The 25,059-nt window shown below is 42.3% G+C and overlaps 1 protein-coding gene across 1 annotated transcript in view; it reads left to right on the top strand.

Moving 5' to 3' along the window:
• The window catches only part of CRKL (CRK like proto-oncogene, adaptor protein), a 46,125-nt gene extending 21,972 nt beyond the window's left edge, over nt 1–24,153 (top strand). Inside the window, exon 3 of the mRNA XM_086942767.1 lies at nt 21,583–24,153. Within this exon, the coding sequence (XP_086798893.1) occupies nt 21,583–21,717 (135 nt within the window). The 3' untranslated portion in view covers nt 21,718–24,153. The remainder of the gene's footprint in view (nt 1–21,582) is intronic.
• The last annotated feature ends 906 nt before the right edge of the window (nt 24,154–25,059 follow it).

Here is a 25,059-nt window from a genome sequence, read left to right as displayed (position 1 = left end):
AAGGCGAAGCCCCACTCACCGGCTTCCTTGGTGCGGTGGCTCTCCTCTCATCGGCAGCTGCAGGGCCCGGCAGCAGGACTCTTCCTCCCTCCTTCGGCACCGGGGCGCAGGGTAGGCTCCTGCCTGCTCCGGTGCTCAAAACCGCCGCGGCTCTTTTGTGGGAGGCGGGGTAGGCTCCCGCCCTCCTACTTCCTGTTTCCGGTTGTCCCGCCCGGCCTGCCTGACTTCCTGGTCGCAGGCCGGTGGCGCGAGCTCTGGACGGACTGCAGCACGCGCTCTCGTGAAGATTTCCCTGCCCTCGTAGTTGTTGTAAGGTAAGAGAGAACTGCAATCCGAGTGCTCGCCCTTTCTCTTTATTGATATGTCATTAACGTGTACGTTTGTATCCCAGCAGGACAGACATTGCATGCCATTCATTTGCAGGCTATAAAAATGGTATCATAAAAAATGTGTTGGTAGAGCATCTTATTTCTTGTTTTATCTAGTGAATGGCTCCTGACAGTTCTGTCTATAATGCTTAATGCTCTGTGCTGTTGATGGGAATAGTAGTCGCGGTGCACGCGTGTTTATGTTTGATTCTGACTAAAGCACATCTTTGTGGTTTAGGAGCTCGTGTGGTCAGCCAGTGCTTTAAATGGGCCGGTACTCTGTTACACATCTCAAGACAGACGTAATACTTTTGTTTGGAGAGTACTGGCACTTCTCATTTCAAGCACTGGCTATCACTTATTATGTGTTATCCTTAAACGAGACAATAGAAGGCATGCTGACCTCCACATAAGGCAGTGTGTTTTTGTAGAAGATCTAATTAAACGCTGCTTTGTACATTTAAGTGGAGAGTTGACAGCTCCTTGAACTTCCCGGGCGAGGCATGCCCTATTTGTGCTGTAGCACGTGAACTGTCATTTCATGGACCTCCGAAGGATGAAAGTTCTCGTCTGCCCCACCCTGACGAGAACCAGGGCGTAGCACACAGTCTTCTGGAGTGGGTGCATTAACCCTCTCTGCTAGTTCAATGTTCTTCTTGGATACTATGAACTAGTCAGGTTCAGTACCAGTGCACAGAAGGCAGAGCATCGACTGTGTCTTTTGCGGAATGTGCACTCTGCCGTGGTCCTCCTGTGCATGCACAGGATAGGGGTTTTAAGGAGAAACCGAGAAAGGAACATACATAGACAGAAAATACGAGTGAACCTTAGACCCAAGGGGGAGCAAACACTCCTGCTATATAATTCATTCCTAGGTGACGCGCAGCAGAAATGTGGCAGGCAGTGATTGGTATAACGCTACGTTGTCATTTGCAGTGATTCGTATAGCGCCGAGTTGTCATTTTCGAGGTTCTGATTCTTGTGTGCAGCCACTGTTGGCGATTACACCTATCCATGGTTTCTAGTGCCATTAATCAACACCTTACCAGACAGGAGCCTCGGAGAGCAGGTAAACCCTGCTTAGTTACTTAGTTACTTGTATCTAACTCCTCTGAAACGGTCACAATAGTATGTATGCACATGTTGAATCGATTAAGGCTGCGCTTGTTTTTATTAGCAGGGCATTGGTGCGCAGTGTGCCACATGGTGGGCTGGCTGCTTTCCAGCACTTGTTTCATCGGCTTGTTTTAACGTAGTGGGCCCCCACTCGCAAAAAGTAGTGTTCCAAATCAGTTACTCATAAAAAGCAACCCCAGACAAAGCTAAACACATCCCCTTGTATTAAGGTGGCTGAGGAGTCTGCGTGTGCTTGAATGTGATCGGAGGTGAAGATCACATAAGCAGAAGACAGAAACTGAAGCATGCTGTTCACTCTGAACATGAGGATGGAACCGTGGGAACAATGACCAACATGCGCTAGTCGCATGTGCATAACCACACTCGCATACCCACATGCAGCTTCACAGTTCACTTGGAACTGTTCCCACCTATGATTACACTCCACAAAACATTACACATTAAGATAAACTTACAATGTATAGGTTTCATGACATAAACAGTGATCTGTACCTTGCATATACAGACACTGACCGCTCCCACATGGTTTGCCTTCATGTGATTCTTTGACTAATTTGATCATCTTACCTATACAGTAGAAAGAGACTTTCTCTTACACCTCTGTTGTGAATAGGTTTGGGTGGCAAATGAGCAAGCACTGAACTACATCTTATGAGCAAGTGGGACATGTCCCGAGATGGGATGTATAATTTCCTGGGGCTAGCAAAACCCTCTTGTAGTTATGTGCTCAAATAATGTCTCAATCACCCTAAAACAAGCACACACTTCAAAGGCCCTGCCTGGATAGTAATACCTTACCACAATAACTGCTGCCAATGTGAAACCCCTGAACCAGACAACGCGCACCCCAGACTGATAAAAATGCTAGAACCATGAATTCCAATTTCGAATAAAGTAAAATAGAATAGCTTGTTCTTTATTATTACTAGATGTTCGCTTTAAAAAAAAAAAAGATATATTGTATAAAACACTTGTAACTCCCCAGTAGGATGTACGAGCTTTTGCTTTTGAATTAGTTTTTGGACACATCAAAGTGGGAACAAATGTCCTGAATACTGCTTAACATTTTTTTAAGAAAAAAAAAAGTTGTGCAGTTGCATGCAAATACGCAATTTGATCTCCAAGCTATTGGGGCTTCCCGGAGGGTCTTTTGGTTATACTCCACATTTCTACCCACCACGTGCCTCCGTCATTGTTTTAAAGTGTGCATAACTTTGTAAACTAAGACAGAGGTGGGCTGAGCTGTGGATGCGATAGTGGGGGTGGTGACATCTCTGAGTATCTGTTATTCTGAAAGTGTAGCGTGCCCTTGGCAGAGATGGATAGTTAGATGTGGCCTGGCTCTACATTTCATCCTTGTGAGGTTGATAACATAAATAGAATTGGGTAAAACATATAACAAGTATTTGCAATGCAATAGGTCTCGCATTTGCGAGAGTTGGAGCTATTAGCATTGTAAATGACTGCCTTTTATTCATTTGTTTTGAAAACCTGCAAGCGGTGCATAAACACACACTTTGTACCTATAATCCCTGATTACGAGAAGCAAGGATGTCAGTAAAAACTGCCAGTTTTGTTTCTCATAAGCAAGGACTAGAAGTACAAAGTGCTTGTTTACGCACAGCCTGCAAATGCATAAATAAAAGGCATGGTCATTTACAATGCCAATAGCTCAAACTCTAGCAAATGCGAGACCTATTGCATTGCAAATGCTAGTTTCTTTTGCTGAGCTGCTTTGTTTTCTATGCCCTGTCACAGCAAAGCAATGACCCTGTTTGCACTGCCATGGTCTTTCTGATATCAGATCATTGTTGCTAAGTCTACAGGCTCCTGAGTCTGTTGGTGTTTTAATCGGTTCTTAATCGTAGATAATTTTAAAGTTTCATTTTTATGTTTGAGTGTAGTTGGTACTGTCCAGCCCCTCTGATAGCTATGCCTTGCCTACATGGTAGGGAGGTCGCCGCTGGAGGTATCCTCACCTTCACAAGTAACCCTTGCTCTGTCGTCCTCCTGCACAATGTACCTACACCTAGTGACGTTTCTTCAGCCCTTTGTTTTGTTGCTAATTATTCCCTGCCTTGTTCTCCAGAATGATTACTAATAGTTTTATCAACCGATTCCTTTTTTTTTTTTTTTTTTTTTTGAGGGACGCCCTATTTTTTGGTTTGAAGTCTTGTTTTTAAGGGCAACGGCAACAATGACGTTTACAAAAGACTGGGCTTTGTTCAGGATAATCTGTGCCCCTGCTTGCAAGCCCAAACGGGGCCTTACCTGGCCATAAATGTTTGTAACAGCGCTTCATTGCACGAACGTAGCTGGGGGCATCATAGCGCTAAAGTGGTGGATTGGGCACTGAGATACAGTTGGATGCATTACAGTCCAATGGACTATTTGTGGAGTGTTTGGTTCCCATCATGTTATCCAGTAGTGTTCTCTGAATCGTTTATCGGTTTCTGCGTGATTTGCTAAAGGAAGGTGCTGTTCTGATGTCTGAAGTGTCCAGATCCTGGTTGGGTCCATCCGTGGCAAACTTTAGTTAATCGTTGCCTGCACAGCTGTTGCCTTGGCGGAGGTGGTTCTGAGCGAGTTTCGGCATTCATGCAGCTTTACTGTATGGGGAATTACCACTTTAATTCAGTAAGCCTATTTCAGTGCATGGGTAAGTGCTGTAACTGTACAACAGGAAGTGATACATTTACAAGCATTGCTCATAAAGAAGTGAAGGGGCTGCAGGTATTGGAATGTTCTGGCGTTAGTCATCCTTGGAATGCACCTCATTCTGCTCCTCCCTCAGGCCTTGGATTCGTGTTGGAACTAGACTTTCGGCAGCTTCACTGTGCAAAGATAGCTCGAGATTATCCCTGGGGTGGGGCTTAGACTGAAGTGAGCGGGTGTGCCTCGGTTGTGGCAAACCTTCATTGTTTTCCATTATTTAGGAAATGTCCTGTGCCCTGTCTCGAGAATGGTATAATCATACTTTGTGTGTCTTGGGTGGTAACCTGGTGGCAGAACCTTCATTTTGTCAGTAGGGCTGTCGAAACGTAAGTTAATTAAAGCGTGAGGAAAAAACAAAACCCTCAGTTTTCAAAAGGGATTTACCTAGCGTTTGTTTTAAAACTGCTCATAACGAGGAGAGAGTGTATTTTGCTTTGGCATCTGTAATTTGGTGTACATCTGTAATGTATTGACAGTATGCTTTATGGTTGCCTTCAGGGAAAGCTTAAATTTAGTACAAACGGCCTGCGTTGCTTATGGTCATAAACCAATTATAACTGTTTTAGGCCCGGTGGGTCCACTAGTATTTCAGATGCCATAAGTCTGATATGTTAATTGTAAAACGTAACAACAAATGCAGTAGATCGGATTTAGTTACTACGTAACCTGTTAAAAGCAGCAGGCCTTTATGGGTGAGTTTTATTTTGCATTGTGATAAAGCAGTTACTTATTTTTTTTTTTTTTTTAGAAGAAGAAATGTCATTGATTACCTTTTTGTAATGAAGGATTTAGATGTCACATTTTCCAAAGTGTAGATAGTTTCATCTCTCTGGTCCTGAAGAATCGCTAGTAGAGTACACGTAGAGCGAGAAACATGTTGACCTGCACTTTTCAACAAGGACACTCTAACCCGAGACATTAATCTTGGACATGAGCCTTGTTGTCTGTTTTTAGTTAGGGTGGGATACCCCCTAGAATAAAATGTTGCTTTTCGGTACTCCGCACCCTTTTTAAGCACCTTCCTACATCTCCACATTTCTGGCCCCACCCCCGCACTTCACCATACGGCTATTGGATAAAAGATCTTCGATAAAGTGCCTCTATTACAGGGAGCCCGTTGGGTATTGCACCGCCGACCCAACGAGGAGCAGCCCAGATGATGAAGCATGACACCTGAAAGGGTGTGTGAGGGCATTACAAACCAATATATGGATCCCCAACTTTAAACCCCTGCTGGGGCATAGTTGGTTCCGGTCTTCCTGACTCTAGAAAACCCTAACATTTAGGAACAGCATAATCTCATTTTTGTATGGCAATGATGTAATATGACCATAACATTTTCCTCAAAGCTTCATCAATGGGCTCATTGAGGTGAGGGCTAACTGAATTGTGTCTTTAATTCTTCGGTTTGCCCTTTCTACTAACCCATTGGCCATTAAAAGGGGGATTTAACATGTGTAATGGACAAATTCTCCTTAAACTGGTATCGCATCAGAAGTAAACTGTGCCCCATTGTCAGTGACCACTATGCTGTTTGTACCGTCTTTTGAAAATATCTCTTTAAGAACTCAATAAGAGATAGTCTAAGTCAGTCACTATCATTAACACTATCATTCCATTGGATATCTGCTATCCGCACGAACCTGAATCTCTGGGAATTGTTGAGAATATTTAATGGCCCTTTGATGTCGGGGCCCAATTTGTCCTAGGGCTTTGAAGTTTCTTTCTCAGGCAGGAGAGGAGTCTTTTCGTTTGCCTCTAGTTTTGTCGCTGGAGCTGCAAGCAAAACATTCCTACACTGTCTTCACCACCATAGTGTTCATGCTGGGAAAAAGTAATTACTTATTTTCCCTTTGGTCATACTCCTACGTGGATGGCCTTCTCGAATGCAAGCTTGTATTCCCTTGGGGGGAACAATCTTGTTGCATCTATAAATGTTATTATTGATATAGCTCATCTTTTACATTCCAGTAAGGCCTGAGCACTTCCAGTAAGGCCTGAGCACTTCCGGTAATTCATTAAGTTTCTTGGGCCAAACGATGATAATCCTATCTTTAAGAGACTTGAGGACATCACACTTCTCCCATTCATCTTTTTTATTGCTGGGATGTCTATGGATCTGATCGCTTCCTCAGGAGGGCTGACCTGGGAATCTGCACTTGTGATGGGGAGCCTGGAGAGCCAAGCAGCAATTGTATTCTTGCTACCTGGTACAAATACAATGTTAAAGTTAAATCCTTGCAACCCTAGTACCCATTTGGAGATACGAGGGGTGGTCTTATCAATACATTTGGTAGAGAACATAGGAAGTAGGGGTTTATGGTCTGTACTCACAAAAAATGGTATGCCCCACAGGTAGAATTTGAAGTGATTGATTACCCAATAACAGGCAAGAGCTCTTTTCCAATAGTAGAATAAATTTGTTCAAATTCTTTTAATGTTCTAGATGCAAAAGCACTTACCATCTCTTTAGCATCGACAACCTGTGTAAGGCATGCACCTAACCGCTTTACACTGGCATCTGCGGAGAGTGGTTTTAGCACTAGTCAAACATTCCCAATAGAAGTGCCTCAGAAATTGCTTTTTTTTATCTGGGTAAATTCATCCTGACGAGGACTATTCCATACAAAATGGTAATCTTTCTTGAGTAAAGCCCTTCGTAATTGTACTCGATCTGCAAAGTTTTGGATGTATTTAGACATGTACTCCACAAGACGAGGGAACAACTTCAATTCTTCCTTGTTCGAGGGTGCAGGTGCCATTCTAACGGAGTCTACTAAGCTAGTCTTGAGACTTATGCCTTCTTCAGAAATGGTGTGTCCCAAATAAGTAAATGATTTAACTCCAATTTTGCATTTATCTTTTTGCGTTGTGAACCCAGCCTTGCTTAGCTTTCCCATAACTTCATCCAACACCTCATTGTGTTCTTCTGAGCAACCATACATAAGGATATCATCCTGAAAGCAGAGGACCTTATTGGTCCCGTGCAAAATATGTTGCATAACTCTTTGGGAAACTGCCACGGCAGATGCTAGACCAAATGGCATCTCCATGAAATGGTATGCTCCAAATGGAGTTATGAAGGAGGTCAGGGACCTAGAGTCAGGCCGAAGGGCAACTTGATGGTAGGCTGATGAGAAATCCAGGAAACTAGAAAATCTAGCACCTTGAATGACACTTAGCATTTCGTAAATGTTAGGAAGAGGATGCCTATCCACCCAAATGTTGGTATTGAGGTCTCTAAGGTCAATACAAAGACTGAAAAAGCCTAATAGGTTTGAGCCATTTTTTTAGTAACTTAGATTTTAAGGGAAGATCCGCTATGGGCAAAGTGTATTTGTAACATTCTTGCAAGGGTTATAGGATCTTTATTTATAGCCCCCAGGGTTAATAGGGGGTAACAATGAGTAAACTTTACCTAGAGTTCTCCCTCAGTGTTCACATTTATAAAGGTATATGGGGAACAAGAGTTAGCATACACAGTGTAAGAAACTCCATTCAAAAGAATGTTACATGTGTGGTAACCATTTACTGAATTCCCACTGTCACCTGCAATGCGAAAGACAATGTCTTCTCTCAGAATCCTGTCACTTTTGACCATATGTGTAACCGTGGGTGCCACTAATGTGGCACTAGACGCTGTGCTGATACAAGTGTGAAGGGAGTTTGTTTACAGTGTGAAATTGACCCCACGTGGATTGACATGGTCTGAGAAGATTTACTCCATCATTGAGAGAAAGCTGCTGAGGTGCCTATGGGCAATAGAGAAGTTTCGAACTTACTTGTGCGGAAGGAGATTCATCATCTTGACTGACCGTAAACCTCTTGTTTATATATTCTAGAGAGAATGAGGAGTTTAACACCCTACATTGCACGAGTTTTAAATTGTTGCAGCATCTTTTTGAAAGTCAGCATCTACATGGTGGGAAAAATGAGTGGATTACTTGAGACACCCTCTTGTGAATGATGATGACAAGTGAGGAGGATGAGCCGTACCTTATTGCAACAGTGGGCAAAGAGGCTGCGAGTGCTGTAGCCAAGAAGGAATGATGTGTGGTGTTCGAAGCAAATGTGCTTTTGCAGAAAGTAGCGAGACAGTGAGGAATGGTTGGAGGAAGAAAAGTTAACCATTGGGGATGGTTGATTTATGCATGTGGATAAATTGTTCCCCCTAGAAGTGTTTGGGATCAAGGTTCTGCGGAAAGGACATGAAGGACATTTGGTATCAACCGTAACAAAGCACAGATTGCAAGAAAGGTATTGGTGGCAGTGGATGGACGGGGATAAGGAAGGTGGTATTGAACGGTTTGGTGTGTGCAAGTTGTGAAAAGGGCAATTCCACCTATACTACCTTTAGGGAATATGAGTTCAAAGTGGGTATTGATGTGCGTGGTACTTTGAATTCTCTGGGTTTGCGTCACATATATGCAATAGTTCTAGTTGATTATTCCAAATGGCCGGAAAAAAAATTCTTTGCTCCACCTAAGTGTATAGTGGAAGTTATGAAAGATGTATTGTCAAAGGAGGGTTTCCCAGAACTGTTATCAAGACAGTGAGTGGTATCCTGTTCGTGAGTGAAGAAATTGAGGGGTTTCTTAAGCAGGTGGGAGTAAAGCATCTGAGTAGTTCACTAGGTAACCCACTTACAAGGGGTATAGTTGATAGAATAAACCAGGTGATGATTGAATGTGCTAAACTGGCTGCCTTTAATTTGTAAGTGCTTGGTGCATTGAGAAGTATGGTACGTTTCCTTCACAGTACTTCATATTTGGTGAGTGGAGTAATTTCATTCTTTAAAAAAATATTTTTATTGAAGCTTTTCCGTGATTAGCAAGACACATCAATTTCACATTTGGTACATACATGGTCAACAGGCAATACACATTTCTCATGTGGTTACAGAAAATACTCCTTTCCTGTCGCCTTAAATATGACTACTTATGGACATGGCATTTGACTTCCACTGGGATTCGCACAGGAAGTGTAATCCTCTTGTACATTGCCGCTCTGTCTAGCAGTGTGAGGGGCAACCTTCATCTCTCCACGTCAGAGTGGAATTCTGTGTCTACCCTACGAATGTTACGTTTGTTGCTGCATGAGATGTATGTAGACATGTATATCCCCAGGAATTTGAAAACCTCCGATGTTACTTGTAGTTCCTTGTGGAGATCCTGTGCCTCCGGTGGGCCTCCCACTGGATGGAGGATTGATTTACCCCAATTAATTTTGTAACCTGCGTGTTTCCCGAATGTTCCCAACTCTTGAAAAAGGGTCGAAATTGTGGATAGGTGACATACAAGAGGACATTGTCTGCATAGTGAGATGCGTTCCTCCCTCCCGCCCACCCTGAGCCCCTTTACCTTTGGGTGTGTTCTAACAAGGCAAGCTAGTGGATCCAGGGTCAATACAAAAAGCATCAGAGACAACGGGCACCCTTGCCTGGTACCTCTTTCTATCGCAAATTCCTCTGACATCACCCCGTTTACCCCTCACTCTTGAGTAATATAATTTTCAGCTTTTAAGGGGTCAGAAGCCTGCTTCCTAGTTGTGCCCTGTGTGGATGAAGAAATGGCTGCAATATGGTAATGAAATTAAAGAGGTGGGTGAGATCCAGGGTAGAGGCTGCACAAAACAATTCAAAACTATTCTGATAATGGTAAAAAAGCCAAAGTCACTTAATTTCGTGAGCGATATGGTTTGCTTCAAAAGACGGGTCGCATCACAAAAGAAATCCATAAGTTTGTTGAACAAACACATGGTAAAATATGTGCTAATGCGATTAGGAGATTGTTGTCAACAGTGGAGGAATGGTAGCAAAGTGGTCAGTGTTCTATCCAAATGTTGATGGGTTGAGTTGGGGAGACTACCCCTCAGTGTTGCAGAAATGAATCCTGGTGGGGTAAGCCTGCAAATGCGGTGGTTTAAGCAAAGTCAGTGATTTTTAACTCGCGGCCTGGAGACTCCCTGGGGTGCTGTGAAGTCTGCTCGTGTTCGCCACTGCTTACAAAATTAAATAAAGTATAATATAAATTAAGAAGCAAAATGTAAAAGTTCCTTTTTAGGTCGAAGGCCTAAAAGGCTGCGCTTGCGCAGTCTTAGGCCGGAGATTTAATGAGTCTTAGTAGCGCAGAAGGTCCCGCCTCCCTGTCCTGTCTCTCCACCATTGGCTGGCTTCCTAAATCGAGGCCAGCCATTGGAGAGAGCCATCCCTCCAAAGAAGCCCCGTCTTTTTCGGATTTGGGGGCGTGATTTTTTGCATTCTTTAGCCCTGTGACGTCGTCCGTCACTCAGGACAGCAAACCACGCCCCCAATTCCGAAAAATTTCAAAAGCTTGTGGCCGCCATTTTAGGTCTCCTTAAGATGGGGTAGGCTGCTGTCCTCGTTTACCGCTGTCTTTTTCCCGCCCCCCTCCCGCTGTCCGTGTTTGTTCCCGCCCTCCTCCCGCTTGTAATCTAATCCGCTGTGAATCTCTGCCCCCCCCCCCCCCTGGCTGACGCCCCGTGCTTGCAATCCCACGCCCCTTCTCATGACCCCGCTCCCACCCCTACAGATCGGATCCATATGCCTGCCTTCAGCCCGCGTTCGTGAAGGATGGTGCTCGAGGAGCCCTAGACTCTTCCCTCACTCGAACACCACGAGAGACTGCAGAGAACGAGGAACGTGAAGCCACACTGTAGCGACCTGAAGGAAGAGTCAAGAGACGACACCCACTGGACGGCAGTGGCTGCACCCTCCCTGGAGAGGACAGACCGCACCGCTCGAGGTAGGGGAGAGACTGCAGAAGCCGTAACTCCTTCACGCCATTGCCAAGGTGAGAGGCTTGCGTGATCCATTCGGGAGGGGGGGTGGGGGGGTGGGTGAACTCCTCATTCAGAGCCATCGAGCACCGGATTATGAATGGATTTGGGAGGAAGGACCCCCCCACCCCCTTTGCATGCACACCCTGGGGGCAGGCGGGCTGCGCCAACGGCCCGTCTGCAGAGGGACAGCGCTTATTCTGCCCATGGTAAGTAAGGCCTTGTAGCGCTTGCAGTCTGCGCACCGCAACAATGCCTCCTCCCGGGGCGTAATTAGGTGTGTCTGGGACAAATGTCAAGGTAGCCGAGGGCATTAACAGTTCGTTAGGGCCCTGTGTGTACTGCACGAGTGCAGGGCATGCCCGTGCGGCCCACAGTATTTTTGGTACCATGACGGGCCTTCTTGGCGCCTTCCCTACGCTTCCTTTTGTGTCTGAGTTCAGCTGCAGTGCTGACTCCGTACAGCTTGCCCGCCAGGACCAAGTATTCAGGTTTACACGGGGCGGGTTTGAGTACTCTGGCGTCTTTCAAGCCCTCAAAAATCCACCTAAAGCCCTTTTACCCTCCCCCAGTAAAGTTCGCTTGCACCAACTCACACAAAGCGCCTGTCACTCACCCCAAACACACCTAAAGCGCTATTGCTTTCACCAAATCCATGCAAAGCGCCGCGAGGCAATGCGCTTTTACTTTAGGAAACGCACGCGATCATGGCGTGGTTTTGGCTGGTTTATTTTCTCATTTGTGTTTAAAGATGTCCTACTTGAAACTATATGCGTCTCCATGGCTTCCATTCTATTTTATTTTTTAATTCGTCGAAATGTTTATTTTGTTTTGTACCATTGAGACAACAGGGGTCTGTAACCGTTCTTATCAAAAACGTCTCCTTGACCTTGGAGAGATGAAAGGCTTACCAGCCCTGCAGACTTTGCGCCTGCGTCCATAAGGCCGTCCTTAACCCACTGAGTTGCCTTGCCGCCTAATCCACTATGGTCCGACTGGCTGCATGCAGGCTGGCTGCTTTATCCTCGTTAAAAAGAATGAGGTGGGCTATAGGGTTATGGGCGCACATGTGGGATTTATGGGCCGGGCCTGCACGGTATCAACCAGAGAGGAGGAGGCTGGGCACAAAAACGAAGACAGGAAATGATTGTAGTGTTTTAGCCTGGGTCGACACGTGTGAATCGGGGTTCCCATAAAAGCTGGGTAACAGACGAGGCGGGGTCTAGCGGAGCTTGAGAGCAGCAGTTTGTAGTGATAGGAGAGGGGGTGCAGTGTGCCTCTATGGGGATGGGAAACAAAAAGCATATTTTTTTGTAGTCCATGTTGCATAAAGCAATTTGAATTTCAACCAGAGAATCGAGGAAACCAATTGCGACACTATTGCAAAAATGTTTTATAAAAATGTAGGATGTAACTCTTGCTTAGAAATTGTGAGCTTGTTGTAGATTTAATTAAAACACGTTCTAGAATAATAGCCTTTCCACAAAAAAAAACGCAGTTTCCTCTTATATTTTCAGTCTGAGAGAGCGCAAAGTGATTATGCCCCAAACTCGGCCGCATGGTCCCCGGTCATTCACCTCATCATTGTGGTAAATGGCCTTTAAGAAGCAGAAATAGTGCCCCCGGGGTGGTTACATGAAGTGGGTTTGCCCACTTCGTGCATGGTTCAAAGTCTTATGGAACGTCACTTTTACCTACTGACCGTGCCACTGGAATTATGCGTCACGGGAGGAACATATTGTGGAGCAAGTGCCTAAACTATTTGGTCAACAGGAGGATTATGCTGCTTAATGTGGCACATTTTGTGGTAGTATCGATTTATTCTCTGTTCTGCTGTTTTCTTGCATGTTAACCCTGTCTGAACTCGTTCCGCATCTGTAGTATCAGTTTTACACCCAAATGCAGCAATAAGCAAAGGTTTCCCGCCAACTTTCGGCTAGAGAGTTCCTTGTGCAGCAACAGCTGTTGTCACATTTTTAGTAAATGTTGGTCCGTTTGAGCGTTTTTGTTAAAATCTATGCAGTGGGTGATGTATTATGTGGTAAATGCGAAAATCCATAATTATGCGGAAAATACCGAGCCCTAAAATGATTGCCGCCTTGTAATCTTCAGTTCTCAGAACCCAGGTCTCCCTCCTCACAACTCTTGCTCCACAGCCTTCACTCGAGCTGGAGTGCAGTGCAGCAGCCGGCACATACCTTGAGGGTCTGCAATGTGGCACAGCAGCCAGCACGACCCCAGGGTCTGTAGTATGACGCAGGAGCTGACACACAGGGGTAGCGCAGAGGGCAGGCCTGTGGGTCTGTAGTATGACGCAGGCACACACTGGTAAGCACAGAGAGCAGGTCTGTATGTTTGTGGTGTGGCGCAGCTGCATGCACAGGCGGCAGGCCCGAGGGTCTGGTGTTGTTCACCAGCAGGTACACACGGGTAGACGCAGAGGGCAGGCAGGCCTGTGGGTCTGTAGTATTACGCAGGGTCTGTAGTGATTCAGGAGCAGGCTCTCACTGGTAGGCGCAGACGGCCATGCCCGCTGGTCTGGATGTGGCACATCAGCAGGCACACACGTGGCCTCCTCGTATCTGGGCAGTGTCATTGCGGGGTGAGGTCATGTCTCGGAAACGAGATGCTCACCTATTGCCATTGCAAATGACAATACCATTTATTTATGTTTAAAAAATACATATATGAAAAAAAGTCATGAGCAATGCCAATAGCTCTACCTTTAATAATGCCGAGACCATTGCATTGTAAATGCTTGTTGTAAATGTTCTCTGAATGTGAAGGAAGTTTAAACGGGAGGTTGATCCTCTAAGTAATATAAGGACATCCAAAAGAAAATATTAGGGATGATAAATGGCCTCAATTGAATTTCGAAAAGCTCCAGCCTTACATTAAAATGTACCCTTTAAAAAAAGAAAAAATTATTTCATCGATTGTTTAAATTCTTGTTTCTACATTTTTGTGTATTGTTTTGAGGTTCAAATCTTTGAACATGATTAAGCCAATATCCCTTCTTCCAGTATTGAATCAGTGGGGGAAATCTCTGGATTCCAATAAAGTGGAGATACCAGAGTTCCAGTAGTGAGTAAGTGGGGGTCCACAAAAGTTAAAAGGTTAAGACCCACTGCTCTACATAATCGATGTTGACTGTTCATGTGCTGGGCAGTACTCACTAAGTAGTATGTTTTCATTTTTGTTGTATAGTAAGCTGTAATGATTGTCAGTATTGCCTTTGTGTGCATTAGGTGTTGAAAGAACTAGTATTGTGTTGATGTATAGTTTGGAAAGGGAAACAACAATGTAGTGTCTTTAGCTATGTAGGTAGTGTGTTCCTTATAAAATGTTGAAATGTGTACTCTGAATTATCTCCAACCAGCGAGACTGATATCGCTATGATGAAGTTGGTGGCTCGCTGCGTTTCTTCTAATAAAAGAAGTTGATGCTCCAGGGACTAGTTTCGATATTTCATGTTGCCACATAACACTACAGTTTTTTTGCAAGATACCTTTTATATTCTTTATCCAACGCTGTATGCCTACAAGTTTTGACCAATCTATGAATTGCCTCCGCAAACTTATTCCCTTGAACACTACAGTTATGTTTGGTAATGACAGATGTTTAAATCTTGAGGGAAACATGCCATTTCTGCCGATGCAAATGCATACCTTTGTCTGATTCACACTGGTTAATAACGACGTTGGCAACCTCATCCCTCTGAAATTGCAATAGAACTCTTCTGCTAAACAAATCACACATTTGATTCAACACATTTTGCAGTTTAATTCACTAGCAGTATGACCTAGGGCCTCTGAGGATAGTAAAAACTGAAGGGCACCTAATATGGTCACACCTTGCCATGCTTGTTTCTGGCTTGCAGCACAGCGCATACAATCGGACTACATCAAATCATAAAATGTTACCAGAGGTGTAGTGATTTGAATAATCTACTCAACCTAACTAATTTACTCCAATCATAAACTTGTTTCAAATTGTGTGATCCTAGGCAAATATATTTATCAAAAAGGAGAGCACCTTCAAATATGCAAGTTAAGCATTTCTGCTATTGCAAATATATATATATTTGATTTAATAGACTAAACCTTTGCTCCATGTATAATATTCTAGCCAACTTGCGGGGTACACAACCTCTGACTTGCCTCTTAGTTAACTAATAGCATTACCATTGGGGCAGGGCAGGAATGTTTCTCAGTTAATGTTTAAAAACTCCCTTTTAATATTACTCGAGCATGATGTGCTAGCTCACTGATTTACAAACTGCACATTTTCCATTGAAATGTGAACAAACCTTTCCAACAACATGCAGGTCTAATGTTAAAAACCTATGGAGAATATAAATAATATGGGTTTCAGAAAAAAATTATCATTTGTACATCCCCAAATGGTTTCTGATTTGTATTCATCCTATTGTTCTTCGTGCTGTATTACAAAGAATGTGTTTTCATAACTATTGAAATATAGTATGACATTTTTATACAGTTCATTTACATGCAATTTAAATGTTAGAGAAAAAAAACTGACTTCCTACAGCCTTTCTCTTCACACTTTGTACAGTGCGATTGTCACAGTTCACTTTACAAAATCTTCTAACTTTGAAGTCTGAGAAAGAACAGTGAACCCCAATCTCGGAAAAATAAGCAGCAAATTGTAAGAAAACATAAGCTGACATTTGACCTCTGTCTCTAAACAAGAGCAAATGTGATCCGATAAAAACCAGATGAAAAGAAATCTTAATTGCTCATTCACTTTCTGAGTGAACTGAACACCTGTTTGTCACCTTTCCGGAACAGGCCAGTAGGACCTAAAAATAGTTCACACTGATAGTTTGACTCGCCATAGTGAGTGGGTGAGGAGATTTGCGAAGCCCTGTATTTATTCCACCAGTCGATCCATCCTGGACCTCCACTTAGACACTAGCTCTTGTTTTTGGTAAATTTCCCAAATATCCTTCGTTGCCAAACCAATAATTGTATAACCTGTTATTCTCAGCATACCATTGTGTATGACGATTACATTTCTAATACAGATTTTTTCTCTCCAGTTTACTAAACCAATCCTTCTCTACTTGGCACTTGACACTCTCAAGAGCACAATCATCCAGCTTCCTGCCGAGCTGATCTTCAACTGCCCCTTTGCGCACCCACGGATCAAAAGCATTGTGACCTACTGCAACATAATTTCCATTGATTGGGAACCTAGAAAGGCAGCCTGCTGCCTTATTTGTGACTTCCACAATAAAATTGAATTCCCGAGAAACATTAATTCGTCTAGCAGTTCTAAATGTGGCATTGCAACAGTCGCCAAAAAAAATCGCAAAAGTAATTCTTCAAAGGAAGAATTTAAAATATTGAATGGCCAAAATGTCACGTTCAGTTAGTGGCTTTTCTGAAGATTGAGTGAACAGGACACATGCGCAGATACACTCGTTTGTTCTCCACTTGAGCCAATCTGCAAAGGCTACCATAATTTGTCAACATTATTTGCTTGTGGACATCAAAACGTGGCCTTCTCTTTTAAACCATGACATCAAATATAGTTTGACTTTCCCTAGACCACTAAATACCCTTCATTCATTCTGGCAAAGGAGGTGCACATCTGCAAAAAAAGGCATTTGCTCTTTATCAGCAGAACCAGGTGCCTCAATAATTAATGTGACTAAATGTACTTGTACTTTAGGACTGACTACTACTGATATGTTGTGACTGCGCTATAATGTTGCAATCCTAAGTTAGCGTTTCTTACCTTTTAATTGTCAAACCATTGTTCTCCAGCCTTCTCAAAATCTGCCTATGCCCCTTGCAATGATCCTACCAATTATTTCCAGGACTAATGTCGTCCTTTAAGAGCATCACATTTTCTACCTCATACAATACTCTTGATTGTCTTCCGGAAATATGCAACAGCTAAGGCTAACCCAAAAGATTGGCGACTAAAGTCAAGGAAAGCCTCTAGAGCTGTCATGAATTGTCAGCAGCCTCCATTCCTCTGTTAGTAATAGTGATGCTTTGATGACAAAACCTTAACATTGCTGACTGCTTACAGAACTTTGGAAGAAGTTGTCTATACGAATATTCCTATTCACACAGTGCAAATCCCCACACTTTCACATTTATTTCTCATCATTCGGTGCTAAAACAGTTAAAGCCATTCTGAAGCCTCAGTCTCCCATCATCCTGTGTGACTTTTAACCTTTCCAATACTTCGGGGCTGCAACAAAGTTTGTCACCCCCACCCAAACTTTATCGACCACATGCTTATCTCCCTTCTACAGTTTTGTTTCTTCATAACCATGAAGCAAACCCAATACTCGGGTACATTCGAAAATCTGCATATGATCTCATCTTACTCCAAACCTGAAATCCGTATTGGTTGCTCAGAGGCATATGGATTTTGTGTGGTGCTTAATGTTATTTTGATGTTTCCATCTAAGAAAATTGCCTCCTTTTTGCCTCGTATACCTTTTCTATGGTCTCCTTTTTCAAGATGGTTTTCATAAAGGTAAGTAAAAACAGTTACAGCAGTCTTCCATACCCTCCAGGGTTAATGTTGGTTTCCAGCAACGTTCTTGTCCTCCCCATAAACTCACTCCCAAGTCTGGTTGCCAAAGCACATGGAGAGCCAGTCTGCTAAAAACTGTCACTACAGTGCCTCCAAATTCAGCATCACATTAACACATGCTACCAGTGATGCGTACTTGCTAAATAATTTTCACTTCCTCTTGCTTCTCCTCCACTTGTAGTTACATCATGAGTTTCTTGCCTAACAATTCATGTTTAAAGTGTTCCCCTCACTGCTTCCATGGTAACACGTATTTTTCCCCCTTTCTGCTGTTTCTTTGTAGTTTAGCATTTTGCATTCTTTGGCCCAAGCAGTCAATATTAGCCTCCCCATGTGTATAATTTTTTTTTAGTTTTCACACTACCTGCAGTTTGTTCAGCAGTCTCTCAAAATGTCACTAAAGACTTTTTTAAAATTTGGATTTTTAGAAACTTTTTTCTTGCAGTCTAGCATGATCATGGCACTGCACTGCGCCAGCTGTTTACGGCTCAGGGAATCCTTTAAATACTCAAATTCCCGTGTGCAAGCCACATTTCTTAGGCTAGCTAGCAACATGGTTCCTTAACATTTCCTTTTTGACCTGTGCAGAAAAACTTTCTTTCGTGTATCGCATTGACATTTTTGCCAAAATGTCTTCAGCATTCGAACAGATATTGTGTACATGTACTTTGGCATGCCTTCTGTATTACCGTGTGGTATTTCGTCCGTAATAACAAATATGGGTTCCTCCTTGCTTCATGGCTGGAGAGCTGTTTTTTTGTATTTTTTTCTGCCTCAAATGATAACCGGTCCTTGGATGCTTGTTTCCAGTCCAGGGAGGACCTGGCTTGGCAGTTCGGGCTGGACTGTTCCCATGGGGCACAGGGTCAAGACTGATTTGCATATGGCTGGGTTCAAACTGGAATGGCATGGTGAGCAAAATAACGATGGATTTAGGCCCAGATCTCTATACTGGGGTGAATGTATGACATTGTTCTGCATTCTGTCCAGCAACTGTTGTTTTTTCAAATGATAACCAGGCATGAATTTATTTCCACTGTTTCCAACCCTATGGTGTTTCTCCACCTCGGACAAAAACAAAGGTGGTTGACTTACTGGCTGCCATCATGCTCGAGTACCATAACACCAAGTTAAATTTATATGCTGAAAGTCGAATAACTGGGAAATGATAAACAATGCGCCACTCTTAATCTCTCTTGGGGTGTACAACTTAACTTGAAAAGGAATATGACACTTTACTCCGCATGCGTTTACAATGCGTGCCATTACCCTACATTTTGAACTCCTCAACTTTTACAACGCAGGGCTTTACACCACAAGTCATTACAATGCATTGCCCATTACAGCGCAATTTACTATTCTAACTCTACTGGGGCGTTGTAATGGGGGAATATGCTGTAATGACTTGCAGTGTAAAGGCCTGCGTTGTGAAAGTTGCTACAGAGTAAAAATATGTGGTAATGACATGCGTTGTAACGCAGTTGGTGTAAAGGATGTTTGCCCTTGAAAAGCTCATGTCTTTCACACTCGTCCGCAAATCTTTGTATGCCTCAAAAGGGTCTGATTTCCAGCAGAGAGTACGTTTCCTTCTCTTTGGTTCCTCTTTCTCCAAACGATGCTTCCATATGTGTTCTTTGGGTATGTGTATGGCTGCTCTGGTAGTCTGTCTCAGATTGCCTTCTACATGCATGACTAGCACAAACAGATCTGCTCGTAAGCAAAAAACTGGGCATTTTAGCGCTCGCCCTGCAGTTTGAGCCTTGGCGCTTGCGCTCTCTTCAAAACATGCTGTATTCAGAATATGCCGGACAATAAAGGGTTCTGGACTGTAATCAGCAAGGCTAGGCCAATTCTATAATGTGACAACACAATTGCCAATACTGATACTTATTCTGCAAATACCGATTACCAATCACACGTGACACTCCTAGAGATTGAAAAAAGATACATTTTTATGTCTCTAAATATTCAATTTCATCAAAATCAGTTTGTACCGTCATATTAATATTTCAATGAACAATCTCAACAATTTTGTAGGAACCGCATAAAATTACAAACATATATAAGACATTAATCCTAGGTCACATGTATAACACAACATTGCTTATCACGTTTAAACACATTTTAGTGTGTACACCAGCTCAAGTTCCAAAAGAATTGATAGGACAGATAGAAAGAGAAACAGACAAAAGACCCAGGGGAAAGGTTGAGAAAATATGCGAAAGGTCCTATAGGACAAAAATTATTTTCTCACTATATTTAAATGTGATAAGCAATGTTGTCATACATGTGATCTAGGGTTAATGTCTTATGTTTTTAATTTTATGTGGTTCTAACACTGAATTTTGATGAAATTGAATCTTTAGAGACCTAAAATTTATCTTTTCAGTCACGGAGTGTCACGTGTGATTGGTAATAGTTATTTGCAGAATAAGTATCAGTATTGGCAATTGTCTTGTCACAGTATTCAGGATATGAGCATAAAGCTCCGCCCGCTTTCCGCCCATCTTTTCAATTGGCTCCTGTCCTTTTGTAAGTGGTGGCTTTTCATTGGTCAATAGGCTTAGTAGTCCCTCATTGGTACCGCCTTGTCTCTTCTTGTAACCTCCCATGAGGACACCCCCTGTTATATGCGTTACTCCCCAGGTTTTATTAAGAGCCTCAAGGCACTATTTTCTTAAAAGGCTTCAAGCAGGAGACACCTTTGATCCTAAGCTAGGCTTGCAGTGGTTACTTAACTCACTAGAACATCTCACATTTATGAGACCCTATATAAATTTCCCTTCATCAGCTCCACACAGAGTACTGCCTAATCCATAATTAACGTAATAATTATTTTCACATTTCAAAGCTACTAATTGTATATATGGACTTAGCTATTTGAATGTACTCTTAGTACTGTCTTGCATGCAATGCATTATGGTTAGGGTGGATTTACCACATCTTCTGCATGGTGAAGCTTACTAGGGACTTCTAGGAGCAGCTTGCCGTACTGCACCGAAGCATGCAGTGCTGGTGCCTTGCTCATTAGGGACCTCTAGGAGCTGCTTGTGTTACTGCACTGAGACCTACAATGCTGGTTTCTGGCTCACTATGCAAGCATTTGCAATGTACTAGGTCTCGCATTACTGAAAGTATGAGCTATTGACGTATTATTATTTGCAAAGCCAATACATTAAACTATCAGTAATGCGAGACCCAGTGCATTGTAAATGCTTGTTTAACTTGTGACAGGCTGTTGTGTCCATGACTTGAGCGCCAAGGACAAGAATTTTTTGGTGCCTGGTACACTTGTGCCAAGACTTTTGCTGCGTTTTGTGAGACTATTTAATTCACAATAATTCTGGTCAATTAAATGTGAGCACTGCACAACAGTACCTTTGTTTACAGATTCCAGGTTGTCTTACATACTTTACTTCAATCACGCTATGCTGCTTGATTAACGCATCCGGGATTGGTAGTTCTGAGCTTGCCTGCCCCTGCACAGGCAACTCTTGCTTGATGTCCAGTTGCCACCTCTTGCCCAAAGCAGCCCAAATTCATGGAGAAGTGTTATTTGGCAAGAGCCGAATCCATTAAGCCTTGTCAGTTGAGCAGCTCCGGAGTAGTTAAAAGTAGTTATGGATAACCATCTAGCATTCTTGATGAATTCTTCATTACTACTGGTTGTGGCATACCTACTGTTAATTTCTTTCATGTGAAATAGTTCTAAAGTGTATGCATGCAGAGTTTAATGATTCACTAGAAATGTAATATTACGTTGAAAGAAATCAAATTTTCTACTATGGACACATTCAAACGCTTGTAAGCCCCTTGCTGTATTTAGATTTTGCATTCATAAACATGGGAACTAGTTTGACCTGGTTGTGCACATTTTATATCAAGTGTTATTGCTTAATTGCCTATAAAGAAATTTAGGCCACTGCAAATGTATTGTAATATTTGTTAAGGTTGTGGTTTCTCACGCAATGTGTTTTATTTACAGGTTGGCGACACCGTTAAAGTAACAAGGATGAATATAAATGGTCAGTGGGAAGGAGAAGTTAATGGTCGAAAGGGGCTCTTCCCCTTTACGCATGTCAAAATAACTGACCCTCAAAATCCAGAGGATATTGATTGATTTGAGACTTTCCAGCTGCTTAACTTTTCTCATGGCATCCCAGAGACATGATCACAGTAACTGCCTGACTGATCTTTAGTGTTGCATATTTTTTCAGCTGTTTGCAATTTGGCAGTCCGAAATTAACATGTCTGCAGCGCTCAGTTGACTAGCTGAGGGCTCCCAAACTGCAGTTGCTTCTTAGAACACCCCCTTGTCCTGGAACTGTTGGATTGAAGTTTGTGTGGAAGGCGCAAGAAGCTAGAATCTCCCCAACTTCCTCTCCTCTGATCAACTATTAAAGCCCGAAGCTACTCATCTCGAACAAATTCAAGTCAATCTTTGGATAGACCATTGTGAACAGTCTAAAGGGTTGGTGGACATAAAGATTATCAGTTATGATTGTTTTGGAAGACTATTGGCTCTTTGTGTATCATCAGCTGCTCCGTGTGACTGCTTATTATACACAAGGGTTCTGCTTTTATCTGCGCTTCAAAGAATGTTTGTGAGAATAAATGACTGTATTTAAAGAGCGCCTTTACAATTAGGCTTATTTATACAGAAGTCTATTAAATATTGCATTGTACTTTGCCTGTTGTGCTGTAGTTCTAAAATTGCAGCTCTGTATGCTGAGAACTCGAATTAAATCTGACCTCTTACAAGCACTGTAACTGTAGAAAATCAGCTATAAAGGGACACTGATCACTAGTTTTAGTTATGTTCATATTATGAACTTGTGGGAAAACTAGCATATTTTCTGCTTGCCTTATTAACTGTTAAATCTAAGTCTTTTGTGCTGAAACGCCATATGGCTGTGATTATTCTAGATAGCTTTACTTTGAGTAGCATACCTAATGTGTTAATGTGCTGTACTTGGAAACAATTTAGGTGGTAGCTGCATGTACAAAGCATGCCTTGAAAGACTGCTGAATTCATCAGGCTGCAATTAACATTTAGTAATGAGTTTAAGAGTACTACTGAAACCATTGTGAACAATTAAACTGCACTAAATCATGCCATTTAGCTGAGATGGTACAGATTCCGCCTAGATGTACCAGTAAGACTACAGCCTGCAAAGTACAGGTTCATTGCACACAATTCTTACCTATAGATTTTTTTTAATGCAAAACCAAATATGTTAGAAAGCTGTTAATTCCCCTAACCAACATGTTAAAGCCCCCCTGGCTTTCATTTTAGTTTTGTTACCTTTTTGAAGTACTCAAGATACTGGCCTTGGGAAGAACTTATTTTGTACGAAAAGTTCTTCGCTCTGTGATCATAGAATTTGATTCTTCAGTGGTAAGCAACCTTCCAAAAAAGATCTATGCAAATGGTGTAAATTTGGCAAAATGTGATCAGCTTAGCAATTCTGCCTAATTGAGGACTGCCCAAAAAAACTTGTGGTGGTTTTGGGCTTTAGTACGTTAAAATACTGTATTGTAATTGAATATCTGTATAATATCAGGTTTTGGCCATTAACTTGTGTGTCTTCACTCTGTTTTAACCACACAGATCTTGTTATGTGTTTCCCTTTTCTAGGCTATGATTTTGTTGAAAAGAACAGTTATGCTGTTTGTTGTTTTGGGTAATGCTTTTAAGTCCTATGTCATGCATTCTTGCCATAAACCACAGATTTGAGCAGTCAGTCTTTGCGCATGGTAAGGGCGAGTACTGATCTTTCAGACCATCCACGTTTAGCTATTTCGCCTGCTCTTCTTCCTCCTCTTGTCCTCCGTTTATGTCTGGCCAAGTTATCAGATAAAGCTCCTTCATTAGATCTCCTGACACACTTCTGAACGATTCTCTGTATTCCTACTGTTCAGTTTGTAAGCTACCACTGAAGGATGTTAGTCCTTTTCTGAGTATCTTATGCCGTTCACCAACATGCATTGGTAGAGACCCCACAATCCCCTTCTTACTGTTGAGATTCTGCCCTTTCATTCAATGCTGTTTTACTCTGGCCACCTAATTCTGCCATTTTGTTGAGTGCCTTTACATGAAACAGTGAGTGCTGCAAATGTTTAAATTTGTGGCCAATACATGTAGTGGAAATAAAGGGAAAATGTTTAGGGATGTTTGTAGGTTTAATTTTCTGAAGGGATTACTGTGCCATTTGTTTGCTTTAAACTCTTATACTGTTGAATCATGGAATTGAACACGATTTTAATCTTAAATGTACATTGGGCAACTAATCAAAATATTTTGATATTTGTTCCTATTGTGAATGGTAATGTCTGTGCTTATTGTGAGCTGATTTAGGTCACGCCTGAATCACACCAAAGGCAATACATTACACAGTTATCGCCGCACATAAACTGTTTTGATCCTATAGCCAAATCAACCGTAAAACTGTAAGCGTTTTAACATTGTGGGTGAATGGAGGAAATCATAGTTCTGCGTTTTTATTTTTCTGTTATGAAATTAACAGTATTAAATGACTTATATTCTTGGATAAAATGTGTCAATTTCTCTTTCATCCATTCCTCTTCAAGATTGATATTTGCCACTGAAAACATCCAACCCCATCTTAAAACGCATAATTCAGGTACCAACAGTTGTGTTGCTAGAGCAAAATTTGCCCTTATCTGGGAGATTGAGCTACACTATCTTTCAATGAAAAGTGCTACACTATCTTTCAATGAAAAGTGCTAATAGGACCTGCACCTGACAACCACTTTCATGATCGTCGGTGGCTCTGTACAGGTTTGTTCTCGCCAATCAGGCTGTCAGATCCTGCACACCAGTCTTCAATCTTTTGGCTCAACTGCTTGGATTTGGAGTACCTGCAGTATAGGCTTCTAAATCTTCAGGAAGCCTGCATGACCAAACATCTAGTAAGAAAAGCATGTGCTTCCATGGAACATATTTGTAAGTAGGTGAGGTTCTGCATCTGGTATCTTGAGAAGCAGGTGGCTTATCTCGAACTGAATATGGCATTCAGTTTGTATCCTTCAAAAAAAGTTCACTTTTGAGTGCTACTGTTCCCATTGATTACTCACCTCATGAGTATCCTTGTGGGGCCAGACTGGCTGTGGAACACTTTTTCTGTCCGTGGATCACGACTGATAATCATAAGCATGAAATAGTCCTGCACACGTGCAAGGACCCCGGAGCACTTCTTTGAAGTCATATTTTTGGTTTGCCTTATTTTGAGAATGCCAGCAGGTACATGTCACTGAAACGAATAATTTTGCAGCCCAAAGACAAGGCTATATTGCGAATTCTGTTCATTTACTTTAAAATATCAATATTTAATTAGACACCTTACAAAAGTGATAAAAATCTCATTATTTTTGTGCTATCTTTGAAGGTGAATGACCACTAATTATATGGCAATGTAACTGTATAGGCTGCATCTTTAAA

The sequence above is a fragment of the Lissotriton vulgaris genome, chromosome 11 (genome assembly GCF_964263255.1).
Source record: "Lissotriton vulgaris chromosome 11, aLisVul1.2, whole genome shotgun sequence".
Lineage (NCBI taxonomy): Eukaryota > Metazoa > Chordata > Amphibia > Caudata > Salamandridae > Lissotriton > Lissotriton vulgaris.
Note: the sequence above shows the minus strand (reverse complement) of the source record. Positions and strands in the feature narration are given on the sequence as shown.